Here is a 24,127-nt window from a genome sequence, read left to right on the forward strand (position 1 = left end):
TGATGTTCAGCCATTCAGTAATTTTTTTATTGCATGTGGTTGGGTTTTTTTTTTTTTTCAATTTCACATGATTGAGTTTTTTAATTCCCATTGTACATGATTGGGTGTTCAAAGTTAATATACAGTAACAGTACATTTATTAATCATTTAACCACTTACCGACTGCCGCACGACTATATACTGCGGCAGTCAGCCCCCTACAGGCAAAGTGACGTACCGGTACGTCACTCGCCCACAAGCCTGTAGGGGGCGTGCTCCCGCCCCCCCTCGTTCCCTGCCATCCCCGCATGTGTGACCGGCGGCTCCGATGTCTGCCGGCCACTCGCAATCTCCCTCAGGAGAGGGAGAAAGACAGATGGCTGATGTAAACACAGCCGTCTGTCATTCTCCCTTAGATCATCACAGAGGCTATGCGATCCTGCTATGTAGGATCGTATGTCTCTGTGATGATCTAACAAACCAAGCCCCCTGACAGTTAGAATCACGCCCCTAGGGACATACTTAACCCCTTGATCACCAATAAAGTTAACCCCTTCCCTGCCAGTGTCATTTTTACAGTAACAGTGCATATTTATAGCACTGATTACTGTAGTAATGTCACTGGTACTCCCAAAAGTGTAAAAAATGTCAATCAGGGGTCCGATCTGTCTGCCGCAATGTCGCAGTCCTGAAAAAAAATCAAAGATTGCCGCCATTACTAGTTAAAAAAAAACAATAAAAATTACATCAATCTTTCCCGTAGTTAGTAAACGCAATAACTTTTGCGCAAACCAATCAAAATATGCTTATTGCGATTTTTTTTACTAAAAATATGTAGCAGAAAACAAATTGGCCTAAAATGTTATAAAAAATTAGATTTTTACATTTTTTTTGAGAATTTCATATAAAAAATGTAAAAACGATTGTTTTTTTTTTCAAAATTGTCGCTCTTTTTTTGTTTATAGCGCAAAAAATAAAAATCGCACAGGTGATCAAATACCACCAAAAGAAAGCTCTGTCTGTGGGAAAAAATCAATTAAATTTTGCTACAGCATCGCATGACCGCAAAATTGTCTGTTAAACTCATGCAGTGCCGAATCGCAAAATAGGGCCTGGTCTTTGAGCAGCCAAATCCTCCGGGGCTTAAGTGGTTAATAAATGAATTGTAAAGAGTATAATCATTTTATGTATTTCATTAATGCTCATGACTAAATGTGTAAAGAATAATCAGAACTAAATGTATTTGAAATTGCATTTCAAAGTTTGCTTAAAGTGTATGTCTATCCAAAATGTTTTACTTAGTTTTTCATAGGGTTGGTAAGGGTTAAAACCCATGTTAGGTCTTTGCTAAACACCCCCAAAAAATATATACCAACAAAATGAATATACACAAACACTAGAGGATAGGTAGTTTGGTGATAAGAATCTTTGGGGTTGATTTACTAAAGGCAAATAGGCTGTGCACTTAGCAAAATGCACTTGCACTCTGCAAAAGCAATTGCTCTTTTTATTATTTCCCTTGCATGTGATTGGGTATTCTTTGCAAAAGTGAAGCTTTGCCTCATTTACTAAGCTCCGGAGCAACTGTACTTTGCAAGGTGCACAGTCTATTTGCCAATAATAAATAAACCCATTTGTGCTGCAAGGAAAATACAAATTTGGCAGAGGAGCTGAGGCAGAGGAGCTCACGAAAATGTATTTTCTATTTATCTCTGTTTTTAGATGCTGTTTGCATTGAGTTTAGCTTTTATTAAAATTTTAAGCATTGACAAATAGGCTTAGTTGAAATATGTAAATATTGAAAAATGTAATTAAAAACTGGCAGCATCTTTAGCTGTCAAGATTTTCAGAGACTGATGTGGAGGAGGGGTAACTTTTGGATCAAACTGTATTGTGTATATTGGTTTGAGAGGTGGGATGCGTCATATAAAGACATCACTTTCCTTTTTTACTTTTTTAATTTCTTAGATCATTAAAGTGGTAGCGAAGTCAAAATTTTAAAAAACGCTGACAGGCAGGGTTTTTATAACAGAAGAGACCCTGGAGGTATTCTCTGTCATAAATGTCCTACGTCCCCCACCTGTCAGCAGATGCGATCTGAGCACATGCATGCAGAACTCAGATCACATTTATGGCCCGCCCTGTGTGTCGTGGCAATGTGACTGTACTGCGATCACACTGTCCATTAAACAGGATAGATCACAAAAAAGGGACAAAAACAAAAGCAGTGGCTAACTCTTCCTTTTTTTTATCACAGCCAGTGCCAGTGTGTTCAGTTTGCAGATGAGCGCAATGTGTTCCAGATTGCAAATCAGTGCAGTCCATTCCAGTTTGCAAACCACAGTCAAGTTCATCCCAATAATCAGATCATTGCATAGTGTGTCCCATTTTGCAGATCACAGTGCAGTGTGGCCCAGTTTTCTGTTTCAGCAAGTGAAATGCCAAAGTTTCTACTTTTGGTGATCACAGCCAGTGCAAGTGTTCGCTTTGTTGTTTAACCTCCCTGGCGGTATTCCCGAGTGTGGCTCAGGGTGGAATTTCAGTGCCATTAGCGGTAACCCCGAGCCAAACTCAGGGTACCGCCAGGGAGAAATCGCTGGATCCTGGAAGAGGCTACCTTGTCCCAAGGATCCCCCGATGTATGCCACCTGATGCTGTGTGCCCCGGCTTCCATTCCCTGCAAGTGTTGCGTTACAGGGGGATGGAACCGGTGGCAAATTCAAAAAGGAAAACACACAAACACACTGATATATTGTAATCCTATTGGATTACATTACTAAATAAATAAAAAAAAAATATATATATATATATATATATATATATATATATATATATATATATATACTTTAACTTATTTATAGTTATTTATTATATTATAATTTATGATTTTGTGTTTCAAACTTTATCATATCCGAGATGTTATAAAGAAGAACGCACAGTAAAAAAAAATCATATGTAAGTAGTTGGTTTTGGGCTGCTCGTCCTTAAAAATTACATGTAAAATAATGGTACCGCTTTCAGCACCTAAAATCTGAAATAATCATACCACCAGGGAGGTTAACACATATTTTATGATTTTGTTCCAATATCTAAAAAATTAGAGTAGTGAAAAAGTGTATACAATTCTTAGTACAATTGATGAGAGCAGCAGAGAGACCTCACACTAAGATTCTGACTCAGAGTATGAACATGGAGAAAACTGCAGTCCATTAGGGCCACCTTTGATTCAGAGGATGAATAGTTCCTAACAAAAGTACCAGGTCTCTTAAGGTGCTTTTCCACTGCATGGAACCGAAGGGTTCGGCTCGCTTTTGTGCTTTTCCACTGCTGGTACCGCATGGTACGGTATAGGAACGGTTCGGTACGGTACGGCGGCGCTTTTCCACTGCATGGAACCGAACGGTGTGGCTCTCTAAAAGAGTACCATCTCGATTGTGGTTCCAAGAGGTACCATACCGGTACCATATCCCACAATCCTTTGCATGCAGTCACTACTAGCCACTGATTGGTCAGAGAATCATTATTATCCCACCCACCTAACTTTAGTACTACTTTAGTGGAAAACCATACCAAACAGTACCGAACCGTTCCAACACTGTACCATGCGGTACCAGCAGTGGAAAAGCAAACAGGGCCAAGCAGGGCCGAGTAGAGCCGAGCCAGTACTTGCAGTGGAAAAGTGCCATTAGTAAATGTAAATTTTTAATGTGGTCATTTTGGGCTTGATTTACTAAAACTCAGGAGTGCAAAATCTGGTGCAGCTGTGCATGGTAGCCAATCAGCTTCTAACTTCAGCAAATAAACCTGGAAACGGATTGGTTTATATGCAGAACTGTATCAGATTTTGCACTCTCCAGTTTTAGTAAATCCACCCCACTATGCCATATTCTACTGTCCGAGCCTCTGAAAATGTAATAAGTAGTCATGAAATTAGATGCGTACTTTATGTTCAACAGCCTGGATGTATGTGACTAAGAAGCAAACAATTCTCACACAAATGGTATCCATACTCAGGAGGAGTATCAAAATAAATTTTTGGGTGTAATTTTGAGTATGCCTATTTTGGGTAGGAGAAATATCTCAATAAAATGCCATTTGCTGGAAAGAGTGCATTTTACATTTTCAAGAAGCGTGTGGCAAAAAAAGGAAGTCTTCAAAACTCACTATGCCAATTAACAAATGCCTTGGGTTGTCTGCTTTCCAAAATGTGATAATTTTGGGGTGTTTTCACTCTCTTGCACTTCAAGGCCTCCAAAAATGTAATAAATGGTCAGGAAAATAGATATGTAAAACCTTATGAAAGCCTGAAGATACTTGTATTCTGGGCCCCCATTTAGCAAAGTGTGATTTTAGGATTTTATTCCAAGTATGCCAATGATGTAGGTGAGAAATATCTTTAAAAATGTACATTTTATGAAAAAAATATAATTTCATTTACTTTCCTTATTTTCCCAGTATAAAAAACTTAGAAAAAATTGCAATGCCCTTTTCCTAAATACCTTGCGGATCATTCAAAAAAGGGCCTCAAGAAGTATGACTGAAAGTCAGAACTTTAGGTTTTATGCATTTAAATGTGAGACAGAGTTTGGCCGCACTTCTGGATGGTCACATGGGAGCGGAGCTCTGCATCCAGGGGGACTAAATCATCCAGCAATCCCATGATTAATGGCGATTCCACCTCCAACTGACTCGAGCGGCTCCTCTCTACATCCAGCAGAGATGTCACACAAAAAGAACCGACCTGTGGCTCCCCGCTGGCTGATGGAATTCTTCACACAGCCCAAGTAGGGATAGATCCAAGATGGCACTGCTGCTCCACAAAGGCATACAACTACAGCACACCTTTGGCCAGACAATGAAGAACAGCAATCTGAAATGGAAGAAACCCCTTCCTCCTCTCCTGTCAGGGATAATCTGAAGAGAGGTGCTCCTACTCCTCATGCCTCTCCCAGCTCCAAGGTGACTGTAAGAAAAAAAACATCTTGATGCCTCCTGCTCTGATAATGATGATGACTGCCATGTGTCTGCATCTCTGGCTGAGCTTTCTGCCTCTGACAACCCTGCATCTGAACGTACACTTCAGCAGATGCTCCTAACGCTTCAATGAGATCTTTTAAAGAATATCTCAGCTGCCATGTCCACCTAACAGCTGTAAATAGACCAGTTGGGTGATGGCACTGACCAGGTAGAGAGACAGGTCTCTGATTTTATTGATGCATACAACTAATTAGTCGATGTTCACCAATCACACTTAGATGATTTACAATATATTATGGATAAGCTGGCAGATTTAGAGGACCGTTCCAAGAGGAACAGCCTCAAAATCAGAGGAATACCCTAACATTTTGGGCTAATGCCCTACCTACAACATTTCTTTGCAGCATTGGTGCCTGATTTATCTCAGCAAGACCTGATTATTGATTGAGCACACAGGCTACCAAAACCAAGCTTTCTGCCTGGCACAGTGCCACGAGACGTAATAGTATGCATTCATTTTTTTCTCTGCCAAGGAGCGGGTCCTTGCAGCTGTGAAGAATACCACCCCGCTGCCAGACCCATACTCACACTTGAAGATATTTGCAGACATTTCACCTGCTATGGCAAGTAAAGAATTTGCTAAAATTACTAAAATCCTGCAGAATCACAATGTCCCTTATCAATGGAGTTTTCCTGCCAAACTCAAAGTGACCTACAAGGGCAGAGTACTCTGCATAAGGCAACCAAAGGAAGGTGCTAAACTCCTTCACAACTAGGGCATCTCTCTACTACCTCTGGATCCAGGAGTCACCAGTTGGCACAACCCGACCCACTCTAATCCCAAGCAAGTGAGGACTACCTTACCCAGTATTCTTGCTCGATTCAATGCCTACATTTTGACTGTTGATATCTACTAATGATTTATAACGATTTAAGCACTGTCCCATTCCCCCCTGGAGGCAGCACTGCTAGCTGCTGCCCCCCCATGTTAATGTGTTAAGCACATTATTCTGTTTGCTACAGCACTTGTTTTTTTTTTTTTTTTTTCAGTTGAATGACATTTGTACTATGTTGTTACTAGAATTTTTACATGTTTGTAGTTATTTTTGGTAGAACCATTCCTTTTATACTTACATAACTTCAGAGGTTAACCATATGTGTCACTTTATGAGGTTCTTTCTTCATAGCTGTGTAAACATGCAACTCACCTTGGATATTCTCATATACTACCATGGCACTTAAAATTACGTCATTGAACGCTAAGGAGCAATAGCCCCTTTAAATGTTCTATGCTCTGGAGAGAAGATCTAAACCAAAAATGTGATATCCTGTGTGTTCAGGAAACACATTTCTCCAAAACGAATCCTCCAAAGTGTTCACACCCCAAATTCGCCTACTACTTCTTTGCCAACTCTAAAAAAACCTGGTGTCTTTTGTGTGGTTAATGCTGTTTCATTTCAAGCCCACAGTGTTGATTTGGATGACCAAGGCTGCTTTCTAATCCTCTCTGCTACTTTTAATGATCAATATTTCAATACTGTGAACATTTATGCCCCCAATGTCAAGCAAAAGGTGTTTTATAAACTCCTTTCACAGAAAATGTAGCTTTATAGGGATAAGCTGCATATCTGCGGTGATTTCAACGACATTGTTGATCCTGGATTGGACTCCTCCAATGTGTCATGATGAGACTCTACCCTCACTGTTATTAAATTAGGATTTGTACAAAGTGTGGCAATGTTTACATGGCACTGAACGTGATTACAACTTTTTTTTCTATTGCTCAATGCTTGTACTCGAGACTTGATCATTTTCTTGCTAATAAACACACTCTCCAGGTGGTGGCGTCAGCCCAAATTGACGTCTTCACCTGGTCAGACCATGCCCCAATTTCAATCAAAGTATTTTTAAAACCTAACTATAAATCGACTCCCATCTAGCGTCTTAACACATCCATCCTAGCCAAAGAGGATCACAGGGAAAGAATCAAGTACAAGATACACACATAATACAATACAGTGTTTGACCCCATTGTATTATGGAATGCCCATAAGGCATATATAAGGGGAGTCCCTATCAAACTGGCCGCGTAGGATAAAAGGAATCATGTGAAAATCACTTCTGAACTTATTAATCACATAAAGGCCCTGGAAGCTAGGAACAAATCTTCACCTAGTCCTCAATTACACTCAAAACTGCGGGAGTTGAGAAACCAATTGAGTACATCCCTACTTGGGGATTTGAATTTAGGGCCCGGAAGTTATGGCTAAAATTCTACTCTCAGGGCAATAAATCAGTCTCTCTCCTTTCTAAACAATAAAAAAGACAAGTAGCTAAATCTAAAAGTCAATTCCTAATAAACCACCAGGGCAACTAAATGTTGAATCCTTTGGAGACTGCCAATCAATTTTGAACATACTATGCGTCCTTCTACAAAATTTGAGCTAATGACCCATAACCTCTCCCCTCCCAGGATAAGATTTGATCATTAATACTGTTAAACTTCCACCACTATCTGCAGAACATATAGATACCCTTTCAGCGCCTTTTCGGTAGAAGAGACTTTAAAGGCCATCTCAAACCTCCCTCTTCATAAGTCCCCAGGTTCATATATTTTTTTTTAATGAATATTACAAAGAATTTGTGGACACTCTCTCACCCCATTTAGCTTATTCCTTCAATGCCATAGCTGATGGAGGTCTTTTCCCTAAGCAATCTCTTAAAAGCTCTAGTCATCACCCTTCCTAAACCCAGCAAATACCATGTATGTAAGAAATGTAATAAAAATATTTAAAATTAAATACTGACATGAAACTGTATGCTAAATTGCTTGCAAACAGACTAGCTAAACACACCCCCCTTTTAATCTGTCTGGACCAAGTAGGGTTTGTCTCTGGACGTCAATCTTCAGATGGTACAAGTCATTCTGTGGACCTTATCCAGTGGGCAGAGCATAACTAAACGCCTTCTCTGCTCCTATCTTTGAATGCAGTGAAGGTATTCGATAGGGTGCAATGGTCCTATCCTTACTAAATTTGGCCTTGTAGGTCGTATCCAGTCGGCTATCCTGGCATTGTATATACACCCTAGTGCTAGAGTATGGACCTCTGGCTTTCTTCTCTAACCTTTTGAGATTTCAAATGTTACTTGCCAGGGATGCCCACTCTCCCCAATTATGTTTTCACTGGTTATTGAACCCCTGGCAGAACATATCAGATCTCACCCAGCTTTATCTGGGATTTCAGATCATGGTGTGCATCATAAAATTGGCCTGTATGCTGACAATATTATCCTATCTCTGACAGACCTTTTAATCTCCTTGCCCCATCTCTATGATCTTTTGATTCATTTTGGAGAACTATCTTTATATAAAGTGAACTCCTCTAAGTCCCACATGCTAACGGTAGGTTTGGACTCTTCCACTTTTTCACAGATTTACCACACGGTCCCTTTCTCCTGAGCTCCCATGGCTACAATACAATACTTAGGGATACAACTAACCTCGCCTAGTAATAAACTACTCTCCTTGAACTTGGGAACTCTCCTGAAAAGACTACAAGATTTACATCTAAATTTACCACTGCTTCTTGGGCAGGATGCATTTCTTTGAGCAAGATGTTCCTTCTACTCCACATACTATATTTTTTCGTTCTTTACCATTTCCAATCCTATCATCACAATCGAGCAATTTACAACGTGTCGTCAACTCCTTCAACTGGAGACACAAGAAATACCATATTCACAGCTCAATTACAAAGCCACTGTGCTATCCCAATCTAAGCAATGGTGGTGCTCCCCTCCAATACACTAATGGGTACAAATAGAACAAGCAGCTTTGATGTCAAAGATACAGAATGCTCTAGCGGCACAGATCGTAATGCCGACTGAACAAAAATAATTTCTGGATCCGATTTCAACTACAATGAAGGCCTGGCATACCTTGAGAGCAATGTAATCTACTTTACCTGTCCAAGCTCTGTCATTAGTACTGCTTCAATCCTTGGAACTAATTGCTAATTTGTCGCTATACACCTGGGTCTCTGCAAAGATCAGTAATGTCAGTCAACTATTCAAGGATTCCCAGTTGAAATAATTCAAGGACTGATGTGCAGAGTTCTCCTTGCCTAACGATTCCTTTTATCCATTCTTGAAAATCAGGCACCTACCCAGCAAACTCAGCATTGGCCCGAATCCATTGGTGATGAACATACTACAATATTTTGTCCCCTCTCCCACAAACATCTCCCACATACTACAATATTTTGTCTCATCTCCCACAAATCTCCTCATCTCCCACAAAAGGCAGTATCTTCTACCCCAGAGACACTATGGCATTTTGCAATCTCTAGACCTCTTAAAAGGTTGAAATGCATTACCCATTGGGAATCGGCCCAGAAAATCATACATAAATGGTATTACACACTATATAAGCTTGCACAAATCTATCCCAACCAATCTTCACAATGCTGGAGACACTGCAGATGCATTGGCTCTTTGACACATGTGTGGTGGTATTCCCACCTATTAAGGAGCTTTTGTTCAGCTGTATTTCTGCTATTATCAAATGCAACCAATACTCCTTGTACATCACATCCCTAGTTGGCACTACTAGGAGTAGGCATTTACATTTGACCTTCTAAACTACACACTATAATTTTGCATGTATTAATCACTGCTAGACTCTATTGCAAGAAAGGGGAAATATAAAGACCCCCCTCACTCCTATCAGTTATTCAAACTCGCTCATTTAGAATATATATTTGCAAAATCTCAATTTTCTCATTCTACATGTCCAACTATGTGGCAGCTATGGTTACAAAACCCCAACTCAAACTAAGGTTTAAGTTGCCCCTATTCCTACTGCCTCTCCCCAATACTCACCCTTTAGTGATGCCCATCTTTTTAAACTGAAAATATAACCTCATTATTTCCTCTCATTAACCATCAAGCTCTTGTGATCTGGTACTAGATAAGCGTCAGCACTCCCCATTGGATTATTCTTTCATAGACACTCGGCATAATTGTGTTTTCTACGACTCACCTTTGACTCATTGGGCTCTCTGGACCCTTTTATCTTTGCAGCTCTACCACCCTCACTTCTATTCCTTCCCTGTACTCCTTCCCCCTTCTCTCCCACTTTTCTCTTTCCGCCCTCTCTGACTCCATATAAGGCTTACCTCCTCCATTGTACAATGTTCGCTTGCATTATACTAAGAAGGCATGGGCATGCAGCCTTGCATCCCCTTCTTGAGTTTCTAAGTATATTTTACTTTACAAGTGTACTGTTTTTTTTTTTTTTTCTACTGATTTGTTTGTTTTTTGTGAAAACTTTTTCAATAAAGATCTATTAAACCTAAAATATATATACCATAGGTTGCAGATCTTTCATACAGGTTAAAACATGTACACTTATTTGTATTTTATTTTCTTTTTTTTTTTTTTAGCAGAATACACTTTGGCCTGAGTTTATTGAGAAAGATTATTTATTTAATATGTTTTATAACAGAAAGTAAGGGCAATAGTCATGTTTCTTTTATATGGTAAAATGAATGATTATGTAATCAATATAAAACATGTTTTAATGCAAAAAATATACATTTAGTGCAGATAAACACAATGTTTATATGCCTATGTATAAGGTATAATCCTCATACAGTATAGTATAAGAAAAAAAAAGCCTATCCTACCTTATAAATCTTTGGATCTGCAATTGTGTTGATGTATTGTATTGATTACAATGTTGACATTTTGTCCTACCATTGAAGGATATGTTAGCTCAGCAAAAATGTTGCTGTCTAACTACAAAAGATAGATGTGGGAGAGCAAGGTGCAGATTGAAGTCTCTATAACTGTGTTGGCTGATACTGTAACATAAGTTAATAGAATAAAATTTGGCAGCTCTATTGCATTTTAATCTGTTGAACAGATACATAATTAGTTATACAAGTAGCATATTTTTCATATAATTTCTGATGTAAGCTTTTTGCAGACTTTACCTAGTCCCTCTCCACAAACCCTTATAGAAATATCTCTTAGAATGTGGGGTTATTGTAGAAACTCTAAAAGCATATACAGCTTCATACTATAAATCTAATATGTTTGGCATGTTTATGTCCTACGCAGTATTTGTCAATGAAAATAATTTTTTGTTGATTTTTGTATAGTGAACACATGAACACAAACTTTGGCACATCCAAGAGGTTTATTCTGGCTTTATTACATTATTTACTTATTATTTTTTAAACAATTGAATTAGCAAGGGGTCCTTTGGACCTCTTATTGGCTCACCATGAAACATTCCCTTTGTTAGTCTCTAGTTGTTGTCAAGGGAGTTTTAAGGGAAAAATGAATCAAGGTATAAATATACAGTATTTTTTTTTTAATTGTTTCCTAAGGAGTTGTTGGTATTGTTTTAAGGTGTTGAATGTGGGGCAGTTAAAATGTATTTATAATCATTTTTGGTATTATTGTAGGATAAAATAGTATAGTGGAAGGTTAGAATCCCTGCAGGTTTTACTGCTATCTGGGCTTTGTTAGAGAGGTTAAATTAGATTTAGATTTCCTCCCACTTTCTGTTCTGGGGACAGAATTTTATCAGGAAAGGAGGGCACCTCTCTGATATATCCTCAGACAGCAGTAATATGTGATAAAAGTTCTAATTCTTCCCCACTCTATCCAAACGTGTGTGTGTGTGTGTGATAGGGACCTCAGAATGAGCGCTTTGGAGACAGGAATGAATGTGAATGTACAATATATAAAATGATCTGTACATTGTGGGCAGTATATACATTTCTGTCTGTAATAATAAATACAAAAAAAAAAAGGATTTGGCTACATTGTATATATACTTTAACTGGCTCTATTTTTCAAAAGGTTTTTTTTTTTTCAGGTTGAATAAATATACTTCCTTGTACTTACTTTTATTTGCTTAGTTGGAAAATTGAAAGACTTTTAGATGATTTTTACCATGCTAGGTATATGGAGAGAAAAAAATGCCAAAGCACTAATTCTCAAACATAGAAGGTTTTAAGTACTGACTGCTAGGGCGCCCAAGGTTTTCTAGCTTGGTAAATTTGGAAAAAAGAAAAAATAGAATAACAGATAAAAAAATAGTAATTTTGCTTTTAAATTTTCAGTAACACGTTATATTTAAGTTTGCTCCCTGAAGATGTCTTCTTAGATTCAATTGGACCATAAAATAAGCAATGAAGCAAGTAATTTGAATGGGGTGCTATTTTGTAAAATGGTAGTAAATAGTGTTTCCTGGTGTTCTTTTCTGATGTTTAAGGGCTGTTGGATGTTGGGATAAATCAGACAATCTAATCAAAATTAGCCTTTATAAAAACTGATTCCACAGCTTGATAAACAGCTAAGAATAGAACAATTCTGGTGGAATTAATCTGTCTGATTTGTTTGCTTTTACAGTAGAATTGCAGGCATGCAGCCAAAATTCACACTATCTGGTTTTTATTACTCTTCTGCCTAGAGCCAGCCTCCCCTTCTCCTGCTCCCTCTGGAATGCTCGCTCTGTTTGTAACAAACTCACCTCTGTCCATGACCTGTTTATCAAAAACTCCTTCAACCTACTTGCAATTACTGAGACCTGGATTCAAGTCCCTCTCCTCATCTAAAGCTCACTGTTGTAGCCTATTTTCTCCAGTATTGTTGAGAACTGCTGTAATCTATCGGCCTTGTGGACCGGTATTAGGCTTCCTTGATGATTCTCTCTTCTGAAATTCCCACAATCATTCTTGGTGACTTCAACATCCCTGTTATTCTTAACACACTTGCTACTTCTAAACTCCTGAGCTTAACCTCCTCTTTTGACAATGGACACATGCCTCTACTCAATCTAATGGCAACTGCCTTGACCTCATGTTCTCCTACCTATGCACTTCTCGCAACCTCTCCAATATTCCAACCCCTCTCTCTAATCACCAACTTATTAGTTTCACTCTCTTCTTGTCCTCCTCCTTGCCTTCCAACTACCGAACAATTACCCATAGAAACCTTTGCCATCTTAACCCTTCACTTCTTTTTTTGTGCTACAGATTGTCTCTACAACACAATCTCATTCCTGTCCTGCCCCAACTTGGCCACTTCTGTCTACAACAGTTCACTGTCATCCACCCTGGATACCTTGCCCCCCCCTCACTACACACAGAATCAGGCCCTGACCGCTACAACCCTGACAGACACACAATACCAGAAGCCCCAAAAAACGTAGCTGCGCTCTTCAGCGTCTGTGGCATAAGACTAAGTCACATCAAGATTACAGCCAATATAAATCTGCCCTCCAAAAATACAATTCCTGCCCCCACACTGCCAAACAAACCTGTTTTATCACTCTCATTAACACCCTCTCAAAACTTATTTCTACCTTCAATGCTCCACTTCATCATCCATTACCTCCACCCACTAACTTACTCACCTCCCAAGAGATTTCCAATCACTTCAAAAATAAGATGATACATCTTGTGACAAAATCTCTACTCTACAGATATCTCACTCAGCTTACACTCCTTGTCCTTCTACACAATCAATAATTCCCTTGTTTAACCCAACTACTGTAGAGGAAGTCACTCAACTTTTTTCTAACACCCCCCTGGACCCTGTTCCTTCTCAAATACTATGGTTAACCTATGGCTCTATCCTACACTCTTTAACTCATATCTTCAACCTCTTCCTCTCCACTGGCATCTTCCCCAAGCCTCTAAAACATGCACTAGTAACTCTCCCATACCAAAGAAAGCCTCACTAGACCACACCAACCTTAACAACCTAAGACCCATCTCCTTACTCCCTTTTGCCTCCAAACTCCTTGAACGTCTAGTCTAAAACAGACTGAGCAAGCACCTCATTGAGAATAACCTTCTTGATCTCCTTCAGTCTTTTCTCCTAAAACTCACAAATGACTTACTAACAGCTAAAACCAATGGTCACTATTCTGTACTCTTACTCTTGGACCTCTCTGCTGCCTTTGATACAGTTGGCCACCCCCTCCTCCTTAAAAAAACTAAATTTGCTTGGTCTCTGTGACTACTCTCCCTGTTGGTTTGAATCTTACCTATCTCCCTGTACCTTCAGTGTCACTTACAATTCCACTTATTCCTCTGTAACTCCTCTTACCGTTGGGGTCCCCCAAGGTTTTGTCCTTGGACCTCTACTTTTCTTGATCTACACTTCCTCCCCGGGTCAGCTAATAGGGTCCCATGGCTTCCACTACCATTTCTATGCTGATGAGCTTACCCCATCAGTCCCCTCCCGAATCACTGATTTACTAACAGACATATCAGCCTGGATGTCACACCACTTCCTCAAACTGAATCTATCTAAACCCAAGCTCATAATATTTCCTCCCCCACGTGCCCCTTCTCCTAAAGTCTCTGTCAAGATTAATTGAACAACTATCAGTCCTTCCACACATGCCAGGGTACTAGCGGTAACCCTGGACACTGCTCTGTCCTTTCAGGCCCACATCCAATCCCTGTCCAAATCGTGCTGCCTTAACCTTTGCAACATCTCTAGAATATGCCCCTTTTTAACCAAAGACACCACCGAACTTCTAATTTACCCGCTGGTTATCTCTTGCCTTCGACTACTGCAACTCCCTCCTTATTGGATTACCTTTGCATAGACTATCCCCCTTCAGTCCATAATGAATGCTGCTGCAAGACTCATCCACCTTACCAACCGTTCAGTGGCCTCCACCACTCTCTGCCAATCCCTTCACTTGCTTCCACTCACCCAACTAATAAAATTCAAAGTACTAACAATAGTTTACAATGCCATCCACAACTCTGCCCCCAACTACATCACCAACCTGATCTCAAAATATCAACCAAGCTGCTCTCTTCAGTCCGCCCAAGACCTCCTGCTCTCTAGCTCCCTTGTCACCTTCTCCCATGCTCACCTCAAGGATTTCTCCAGAGCTTCTCCCATCCTTTGGAACTCTCTACCCCAATCTGTCTGACTGTCCCCTAATATATCCATCTTCAGATGATCCCTAAAAAATCCTTCTCTTTAAAGAAGCCTATGCGACTTCTAATTAATACACTGTTTCACTTTCTCCATCAGCCAATCCCCCACAGCTATTACCTTTTGTAAAATTGTGGCTTCTAATTAAAAAACTGTTTCACTTTCTCCATCAGCTAATCCCCCACAGCTATTACCTTTTGTAAAAATTGACCCTCCCTTTTAGATTGTAAGCTCTAATGAGCAGGACCCTCTGATTCCTCTTGTACCAAATTGTATTGTAACTGTCGTGTCAGCCTTCATTTTGTTAAGCGCTGTGCAAACTGTTGGCGCTATATAAATCCTGTATAATAATAATATGCACAGTTTAAATACAAATCTGTTTACTGTTATAATAGCAAAATTATTTTTAATTCTGTCCATCTTGTAATTTACACACCTTTACCATTCTGCCCAGCCATGCTGGTTCAGAAGCGTTCCTTCACTTATGTATGCTGTATGCCATCATGTGTTCACTTTATAATGAATCAGCATCTGTGCCTTGGTTCGGTTAGCAAGTTAGCAAGAAAGCGATCCAGAAAGCTTAGAGCCAATTTTAAAGGATTTTTCCTAATTCATGTGAGTCAAAAGACGGCAATGCCACAAGGTTTGCCCGTATCTTAGTCTGTAAGCTATTCACCTTTGCTATCTTGGTTTGTCTGTCAGAAGTCAATTTGACAGAAGAATAAATCAATGAAATACCAAAGAAGATGCTTTTAAATTCAAGGAAAATTGGGGTTTTTAGAATGATCTACTCTACTGCACTTCAGATGTTTGTCAAGAATATAATATTTCAATCTAAAAATGTGCAATCATTTTAGCAAAGAAATCAAAGTCTTAGAGAATAAAAAAAAGGACCTCAAGTACCTAACATGATAAGGTTCCTTTGTCTTATGTGTTTAGCAAAATGCATATAAAAGGTATTTGCATAAAATGAAAGTATTTTAAGGCAATAGCAGTAATGTTTGTGAAATTATTAATTACCTAGTTTAATTATTGCTGAAAATATGGCTAAATAGTGATATAAAATATGAGCAGTTCTCATACCTCAAATGCCTGAACAAGTATAGCAGAGCAAAATGGGCAAATATGAGATTTGTTACTTAGCTGAACATTTTATTTTAAATGTCAAATATGTGGAAATGTGAAAAAGAGTAGAATAAGGTTTTAAGGTTAACAGAACCTCTTTTGTGTTAACCATCAAATAAAACAGAAGATTTAAATTGATAAATAACGCTAAAGTGATACCATGTATTGACTAATTAGTAGACTAAAAATTCAAGAATTAGAAACAAGTTGGGGTTCACTTTGCAAGAGAATATTCACTTAGCTTAATATATGTGGGTAAAATTCACTTTGCAAGTATAACCCCATGATGTGCAAGGAAGAAAACACAACATTTTTGCTTGCAGATGACTGGATGATGGAAGTTGGAAGAGCTTACCCCATTCATTAAACCAAGCGAAAATACCCCTGCAGAATGAAAATTCACTTTGCTAAGTGGACAACCGATTTTCTTTTAGTAAATTAAACTCTATTTTCTTTCTTCTTTGAGGGAATAAGATCAAAAATCAAATACATTGAATATGCATTTAAGCAGTAATGCTGACATTTTAATTTCTGTAATTCAAATTTTTAGAAAGGGCTTTGATTAGTAAGGGTTCTTAATAAGATTTACTTTTGGAAAATATTTACTTGGCAGTTCTCTGAATCAATATTTTAGACAAGTAAACTTTTTTCTGCTTCAAAAATCCATTTAAAACTATTGATTCAGAAAAGTATTATTTCCCTTGACTTATTGTTAGATAATATTGCCAAAACAAGTATTCTTTACAGTTTTGATATGAATGTTATATCATGTTAATATCTCTTCCTTAGATATCTGCCCAAAATTGACCAAAAAATGTAAATCTGTTTTTCAGCTATATTGCAAGTCTCAATTTCTCTCAGCAAAGTTGAAATCAGTGTGGGACAGTCCAAGTATTTTACATGTACAGGTAAGTAATGTTTTTCCTTCTTTTTGTTTGCTTTGTTTTAATCATTAGTAGTACTCATAGTTGTAGTAGTAGTAGTAGTAGTAGTAGTAGTTGTGATAATATAATATTTTGAATTTGTACCTAAATGTATATACATTACACAATGTTTAAATACACAATATATTTGTGCATTTCTGTTGACAGTTTAAAGCGTCAAAAGAAATACAAAACCTAAAATATGTGGTAATATACATTACCGATTCTTAAAGCGAACCCTCAATTATACTCTTTTTTTGTGTCAAGTGCATACATGCCAGATAATTTATGTTGTAAAAGATTGTAAAAGAATAACACGTGTATTTATTACCTATAGTGGAGATCACAGTTTTCCTCCTAAATAGTGATGGATAAATCTGCCCATGTTCCATTCGTCAAGGGTTTAATGATACTTCTTCAAAATGTTGTAAGGTCAAACTTAGACGGTAATCCTATTAAACTTTATGGGGGAGTTTTTTGTTACTAAACTCTGGCCATTTTTTGGGATAATAGGCAAACTAGTGCCAAAAAAAGCATAGGAAGCTGGGGACTGCCATTAGGAACAATAACCAATGCAAAACAAAAATAAAAATAAATACAGAGGGGAGGGGGTATTTTCATGCTAATTTGAGGGTAACATTAAAAATACACAAATCCTTTAAATAATATTCTTGGAGGGTGCATTAAAACTAAGTACATGGTGTTAAAGATTTTTTCACTATGATTCTCCATGACAGAATACTCTAGGGCTCTTTCACATGGGTGTTCTGTTTTTTTTTGCTCGATCAGGTCCTTTTTTTTTTTTTTGAAACGGACACGGATGACACTTGTGTCATCCGGTCCGTATGTCCGTTTTTCATCCCATCCGTTTGCGGATGAAAAACGGGCATAATGTATGTCTATGTAAATACGGATGTCAGCGGATGAAACCACTGACATCCATTTTTGCGTCCGTTCCGTTTTTTGAACGGAAGAAAAAATAGGGTTCTCTTCCGTTCCAAAAAACTGAACTGAACGGAACGGACGAAAAACGGATGTCAGCGGATGATCATCCGCTGACATCCGTATTTACATAGAGATACATTATGTCCGTTTTTCATCCGCAAACGGATGGGATGAAAAACGGACATACGGAACGCCCGTGTGAAAGAGCCCTAACAGCACATATTTAGCTGTGGAAGTTATTATTTTCTTCTACACTATATTTGGTTTACATATAACAGTAGCACCCCAATCTGGGTAATTCAACAATAAAAAAATTGGCCCAAGGTTTAAATTCATAGACCATGGGTTATATGCAGACTTCTATCAGGTGATTGGACACTATCAAAAAACTTGCTAGGGCACCCCTCGTGCACATTCATGCAACCCTACCCACACTGTAAGATTCCAGGTTTTTGCTAGTATCATTTGCTGATAGACCTGTTCTCCTCTGGAGAAATATTTTTCTTTCTTTTTTACAACATCCATTTTTTTTTCTCCGAAGCATAAAGACCTGACTGCATACTTCCCTGGACTAGCAGTTTGTGTATGAGTTGCCCTCAGTGTGTAATTAGGGGATTGTAACCAGACCCCACTGTGTGGGGCTGGCCTGTAATGTTTGCTTTGGGCACGGGATCCTGCATTTGGTGCTCTTAGGAGGATGAGTTAACTGCATCACCACTCTGGATGACACATTCCCACCCGCCTTTTCTGCTGAAACACAGCACACAGCACACAGCACATTGCTGCTCTTCTTTTGTCATCTTTTACAGAGACACAGCCACAGGAACACAGTCAGTGCCTGGGTTATAGCAGCTCCTATATCTTGACATACAAAACCTCATCCATTCTGACCTCCAATCCATGAGTAACGGACTGGGTATCCCACATGACAGATGCAGGGAAGCTGGAAAAAAAGGACATAAAAGCATGCGTTCTACAGATGGACCACAGGAAACTCAAGCCATCCCTCAGGTGGTAGCTGTTCTCTTGTCCAGGAACAATGCTTTATTATGATACCAGTCTCCTTATCTTACTCTAGCTCCCTCTGAAGCATGCACAATGCAGCCTGTCTGGAAAAAAGCAGATCTCCCTGCCACTATGTCTGAATTCTTTGAAAAAGGCTTGGCACTTCTAGAATCTTCAGTTTCCAGAGCCAGTAACACTGCATGCCCTCTATTTCCCCTGATGCAGAAGCAGGACCTCTTTTCACTTCAGGATATCATAGAGAAAAGTATTAAGAACCTTACATTTGTAGCTAATGCAAAAAACAAACAATAATCTCAGCGCTACCCTACTCTGTTAACATGTCAATAACTTAAAAATATTGTCCATAAAGTATTATGGTGTACTGTCCATATAAATGTCCAGGATGTTTGATGGTTAAGAGTCTACAAACAGCCTGAAAATCATGTTTAAAGCAGGTGACTGTGGATGTTTAAAACAGATGACTGAGTGTGAAGCAAGGCAGCTTGTATCCAGAAGGGCTGGGAAACCCCTGCTGCAACAGAAGAGGAAAAAGGGAGAGAAGCTTCAAGCAAACTCTTGGTGCAGTGCAGTATTTATTATAAGTAAATGAAATGCATTAAAAAAGGTTCCACTCACAAGGTGTTAGCAGTGTATGTGTGAAAACGGAAAAATCTCTGTGCACAAACATCCTGCCCACGGTGGAGCTGTCAGTTCATGCCACTGTGGTGGCTCCAGTGAAGGAGGATGTCAAAGGACACTGGGGAGCAAGCTGTCAAAGCCGAGAACATGTTCTGTCAATCTCTGAAGAGAATAGCCAATTGGGACGTGTTTTGGAGGACAGCCATGTCTCTTTCCTCAGCCATTAGATGGCACAGTACACTGAAGGCTTTTTAAGCCAGCAGCTTAATGATTTTCTAAGTTGAAGCTCTATAGAATGTAATTCACCACATTTCTAGAAAGTTCTTTATCCACTTTGTGGCTAAATTTGGCCTGCTGAACCTGTTTGTAAAAAGCATCTTCTATGTATGCTTTTTTTCCCTATTTGGGTAATCCCTTGATAAATGCATCAATTAAGTCACTAAGGGAAAGGTACTCCTGACCCAAAAGAAAAATCTTATGCCTCCTACTCTCGTCTGGTGTCACTGTTTGAAATCAAGGCTTAGCCCCTCCTTTTGACAAGCCCTGGACTCCTTAGTCCACCAAGCCTACCCAGAAGCCCTCCTCAAATTAGGGGTACCCCCATTCCTGAATGTGGGGCAACTTCTGGTGGCATCTCTGCCAGCACGGATCCAAAATGATTGGGATATCTGGGTCCAATCTGTCATTGCAAGGAGTATTTTTTCCTTCCATCCTGCCGGCTTCAGACCAAAATAAATCAGATTTTATTACTACCTTTTACCAGCTTTAGGCATAAGGAGCGGTTGCACCAGTTCCTTTAGAAATAATAATTTCAAGGTTTTTAGTTAGACCTGTTCACAGCCCCAAAACCAAATGGATGCAATCTCTAAACTGATTTTTTTGTGTACCAAAATTCATCATAGAATCAACGAGAAGCATTGCTTCTTTCTGACAAGGGAAATTTCATTCATCAGTTGACATACAGCACAAGAAGTCTATCTGCATATCCCCATCTATCCTACACACCAACACTTATTGCATTTTGCTGTGGGAGACCAAGACTTCCAGTTTGTAGCATTAATATTCTTACTCTTCTCTGTACGCCATGTGTTCACAAAAGTGCTTGCCCTGCTTTTGGCTCTTCTGCAAACCCAGGGCACTCATATCAAAGGTTTGCTGGATTACCTCTTACTGAAGGACTGAACTCTTACTGAAGGACTGCTCATCCCCAACTTTTGCTGCAAATGTCTAAATGTAAATTCAGTTTTTTACAATCTTTCACTGTTTTACCTTACCAAAGTCTGCCATCCAGTCCTCACACCCTTGGATTACCTGCCTGTAATCTCGGACAAAGCCCAAGCCAGAATCTTCATTCCTCAGGAGAAGGTTGTTTCCCTAAAGTCCCCACGTGGAACCTCTGGGCTTGATGGTAGCCCCCTTCAAGACAGATTACTTTTGCCAACTTTCACTTCCGGACCTTTCCAATCCATCATACCCATATTGTACAATGTTTCTGTGCAGCCATACAATGCTCTCTCTGACATTTTGGATCTCCTGTCTTACCATGGAATTTGGAAAGACTTTCCTCCACACACACTGAAAGGCAGTGACAATGGATGCTAGCCTTACAGCCTGGGGCAGAGTTTACAATTCCCTTACTGTCCACAGGACCTGGTCCCCTCAGGAGTCAAAACTTCCCATCAACATTCTTCAGCTGAAAGCCATCAGATTATTTTCACATCACTGGACCTCCTTTCTGCAAGGTCACCCAGTAAGGGTACAGTTGGATAAATACCGCAATAGTGGTCTACATAAAACATCAATGGGCACTCGAAGAAACAAGTCTGATACGCTCATTGATAGAAATTCACATTGCAGCTTTACATACCTAGAGTGGACAATCAACAGGGAAGCCTATCAGAGCATTTGCCTTGGGTGATGCAAGCTTTGGCCGCACAGTACTTCAAGCCTTCAAGCTGTTATCGGATTGTTTTTGTTCATTTTTTTACCCCTTTTTTTCTTGTGGACCTACTGACAGCCCTGTTTGGTATGCTATTGCTCACCCCTCAGTTTATTGCTTCGGTACATCCCATGGTCAATGGTTTATACAGGTTCTGTGTCCCATATTGTGCAATTGTGATAATAGGAATTTTGACTTAACTGTACATTCCTTATCTTGGAGTACAGTACAGGGCACAGGTCCTCCCCTCTGTGTCTTATTCACTCCTTTTGCATATGTTGGGTGGGTTTATAGGAGTGCACACTGGGGGCAGCCCTAGCAAGTTTTATGCTAGTGTCCAGTCACTGAAGGTAGCCCTTGGTGTATAAATACATGTTATCTGCCCTATACTGTACTCCAACATAAGGAATTTACAGCTAAGTCAAAATCCCTATTTTTTTCAGGTAGCTTTACATGCTTTGCAATCAATTGGTATTAGACATATTGTTAATAGTATATAGAAACCGGCCAATGATTCACTTTGACTGTCCCTTTTCTCACTATTTCTATCAAGCTCTTTTTATGAAATAAAGCACAGAGGATCATACAGCAATTTAAAATTGGCCAATAGCAGTATTAAGGCGCCATGGATAATACATAGTTACATAGTTTGTGGGGTTGAAAAAAGACACCAGCCCATCCAGTTCAACCTATGATGAGTGTGTGTATAAGTGTTTATGTCAATAGTACATTGTATACTGTATGTTGTGGTCGTTAGGGTGCCCATCTAATAGTTTTTTGAAACTATTGATGCTCCCGCTGACACCACTGCTTGTAGAAGAGAACTCCACATCCTTACCACTCGTGTATAAGTCGTGTATATAGTCTCTTACCATCCCCTCCAATGTCTTACAGACAATTGATGTTAAGCTAATACGCCTGTAGTTCCAGGGGATATATCTCGGTCCTTTGTTTAAAGATTGGCACCACATTGGCTTTATTCCAATCAACTGGTACCATTTCCGTCAATAGACTATCCATAAAAATTAGGAACAATGGTCTGGCTATTACCTGGCTGAGCTCTTTAAGGACCCTCAGGTGTAAGCCATCTGGTCCTGGTGACTTATTTATGTTACGTTTTTCAAGTCTAGTTATGAGTCTGTCTTCTGTTAACCATGAGGGTGCTTTCCTGTGACGTGTTTTTAACTTCAACATTACAGTCTAGGTTACTGTATCCCCTCAATTTTTTGTGAAGACTGAGGAGAAGAATTTATTTAGCACCTTTGCCTTCTTTCTGTCCTTTGTAGCCAGATTTCCTTCATCGTCCTTTATGGGGCCAATGTGTTCTGGCCTCACTTTTTTACTATTTATATACTTAAAGAAATTCTTAGGGTTTTTTTTTATACTCTCTTCCGCTATGTGCCTTTTGTGTTCTATCTTAGCTGCCTTCATTGCGCTCTTACGTTTCTCATTGCATTCTTTGTAATGTTGGAATGCTGCCAATGACCCCTCAGCCTTGTATTTTTTGAAGGCCTTTTTTTTAGATTTTATATGCATTTTTACGTTGGAGTTTAGCCACCCAGGGTCTATTTTAGCTCTTTTAAACGTATTCTCCCGTTGGAATGCACTGGCCAATATCTTTATTTAGTATGTTCTCAAAATACTCCCATTTTTCCTCCTTGCTTTTTGTTCCTAGGATTCTATTCCATTTTATATCATCTAACAAAGACCACTGTTAAGGGAAGTTGGCTCTTTTGAAATTCAGTGTCCTTATATTACCCTTGTGTTTCCTATTTTTATGATTTATACTAAAACGAATTGACCTATGGTCACTGTTTCCTAAGTTGCCCCGTATTTCTACATCCTTGATCAGGTCTGTATTGTTAATAGTCAGTAAGTCTAGTATTGCATTGTTTCCTGTTGGTGCTTTCACCAACCGACCCATGAAATTGTCCTGCAAAACATTTAGGAAAAGGCGAGCCTTAGATGAATGTGCGGTTCTTTCTGCCCAGTCTATATCTTGATAATTAAAATCCCCCATTATAATGACATTTCCTATCCTTGCTGCCATTCCAAGTTGTGATAGGAGGTCCACCTCCCCCTCCTCCCTCTGGTTGGGATACAGTGGTGTAGTCAGCAACAGGGACATTTAAAATAGTAAGGCTGGGTTATAATTTATTACATTCAAAGAGCACAGATTTACAAAGACATTATGGATTCTACAAAGTGTTTAGTATTGTAAATTTTGCCAACAACAGGATGGTTATATTCAGGGTTAACATGGGGATGAGGGGGAAGGGTGCGGTGGGGTGCTGTGAATTTGAGTCATGTTGCAATAATTTTTCTTTTACACAGTGTTGCAAGACTGCTCCAAAAACAGATGGTCAGTAACAAGTGATTACTGTGCTTTTAGCACCCCAAACCTAAAAAGGCATTCTGAACATTAAAAAAACATACATACAAAAGAAATGAAAACCCCCAAATACTACCCCTAAAACAATCCCACTTTTTTAAAGGAAACCCTTGCAGCCAAAAAACAAAAAAAAAAAAAACACCATTTAATATAAATAAAGGCGCTATCAATATCAAATAAAAACCAAAAGCCTTCCTATTGACCTTTCTAAGCCTGCTAGCTTAG

General features: G+C 39.1%; 1 protein-coding gene across 2 annotated transcripts in view; it reads left to right on the top strand.

Moving 5' to 3' along the window:
* The window catches only part of NCAM2 (neural cell adhesion molecule 2), a 491,943-nt gene that overhangs the window by 266,708 nt on the left and 201,108 nt on the right, over positions 1-24,127 (top strand). For both annotated transcript variants that reach the window (XM_082247052.1, XM_082247051.1), the window contains exon 2: positions 16,893-16,967. In XM_082247052.1, coding sequence (XP_082103178.1) covers positions 16,893-16,967 — 75 coding nt within the window. The remainder of the gene's footprint in view (positions 1-16,892; positions 16,968-24,127) is intronic.

The sequence above is a fragment of the Pelophylax lessonae genome (genome assembly GCF_965119305.1).
Source record: "Pelophylax lessonae genome assembly, chromosome: 2".
Classification (NCBI taxonomy): domain Eukaryota; kingdom Metazoa; phylum Chordata; class Amphibia; order Anura; family Ranidae; genus Pelophylax; species Pelophylax lessonae.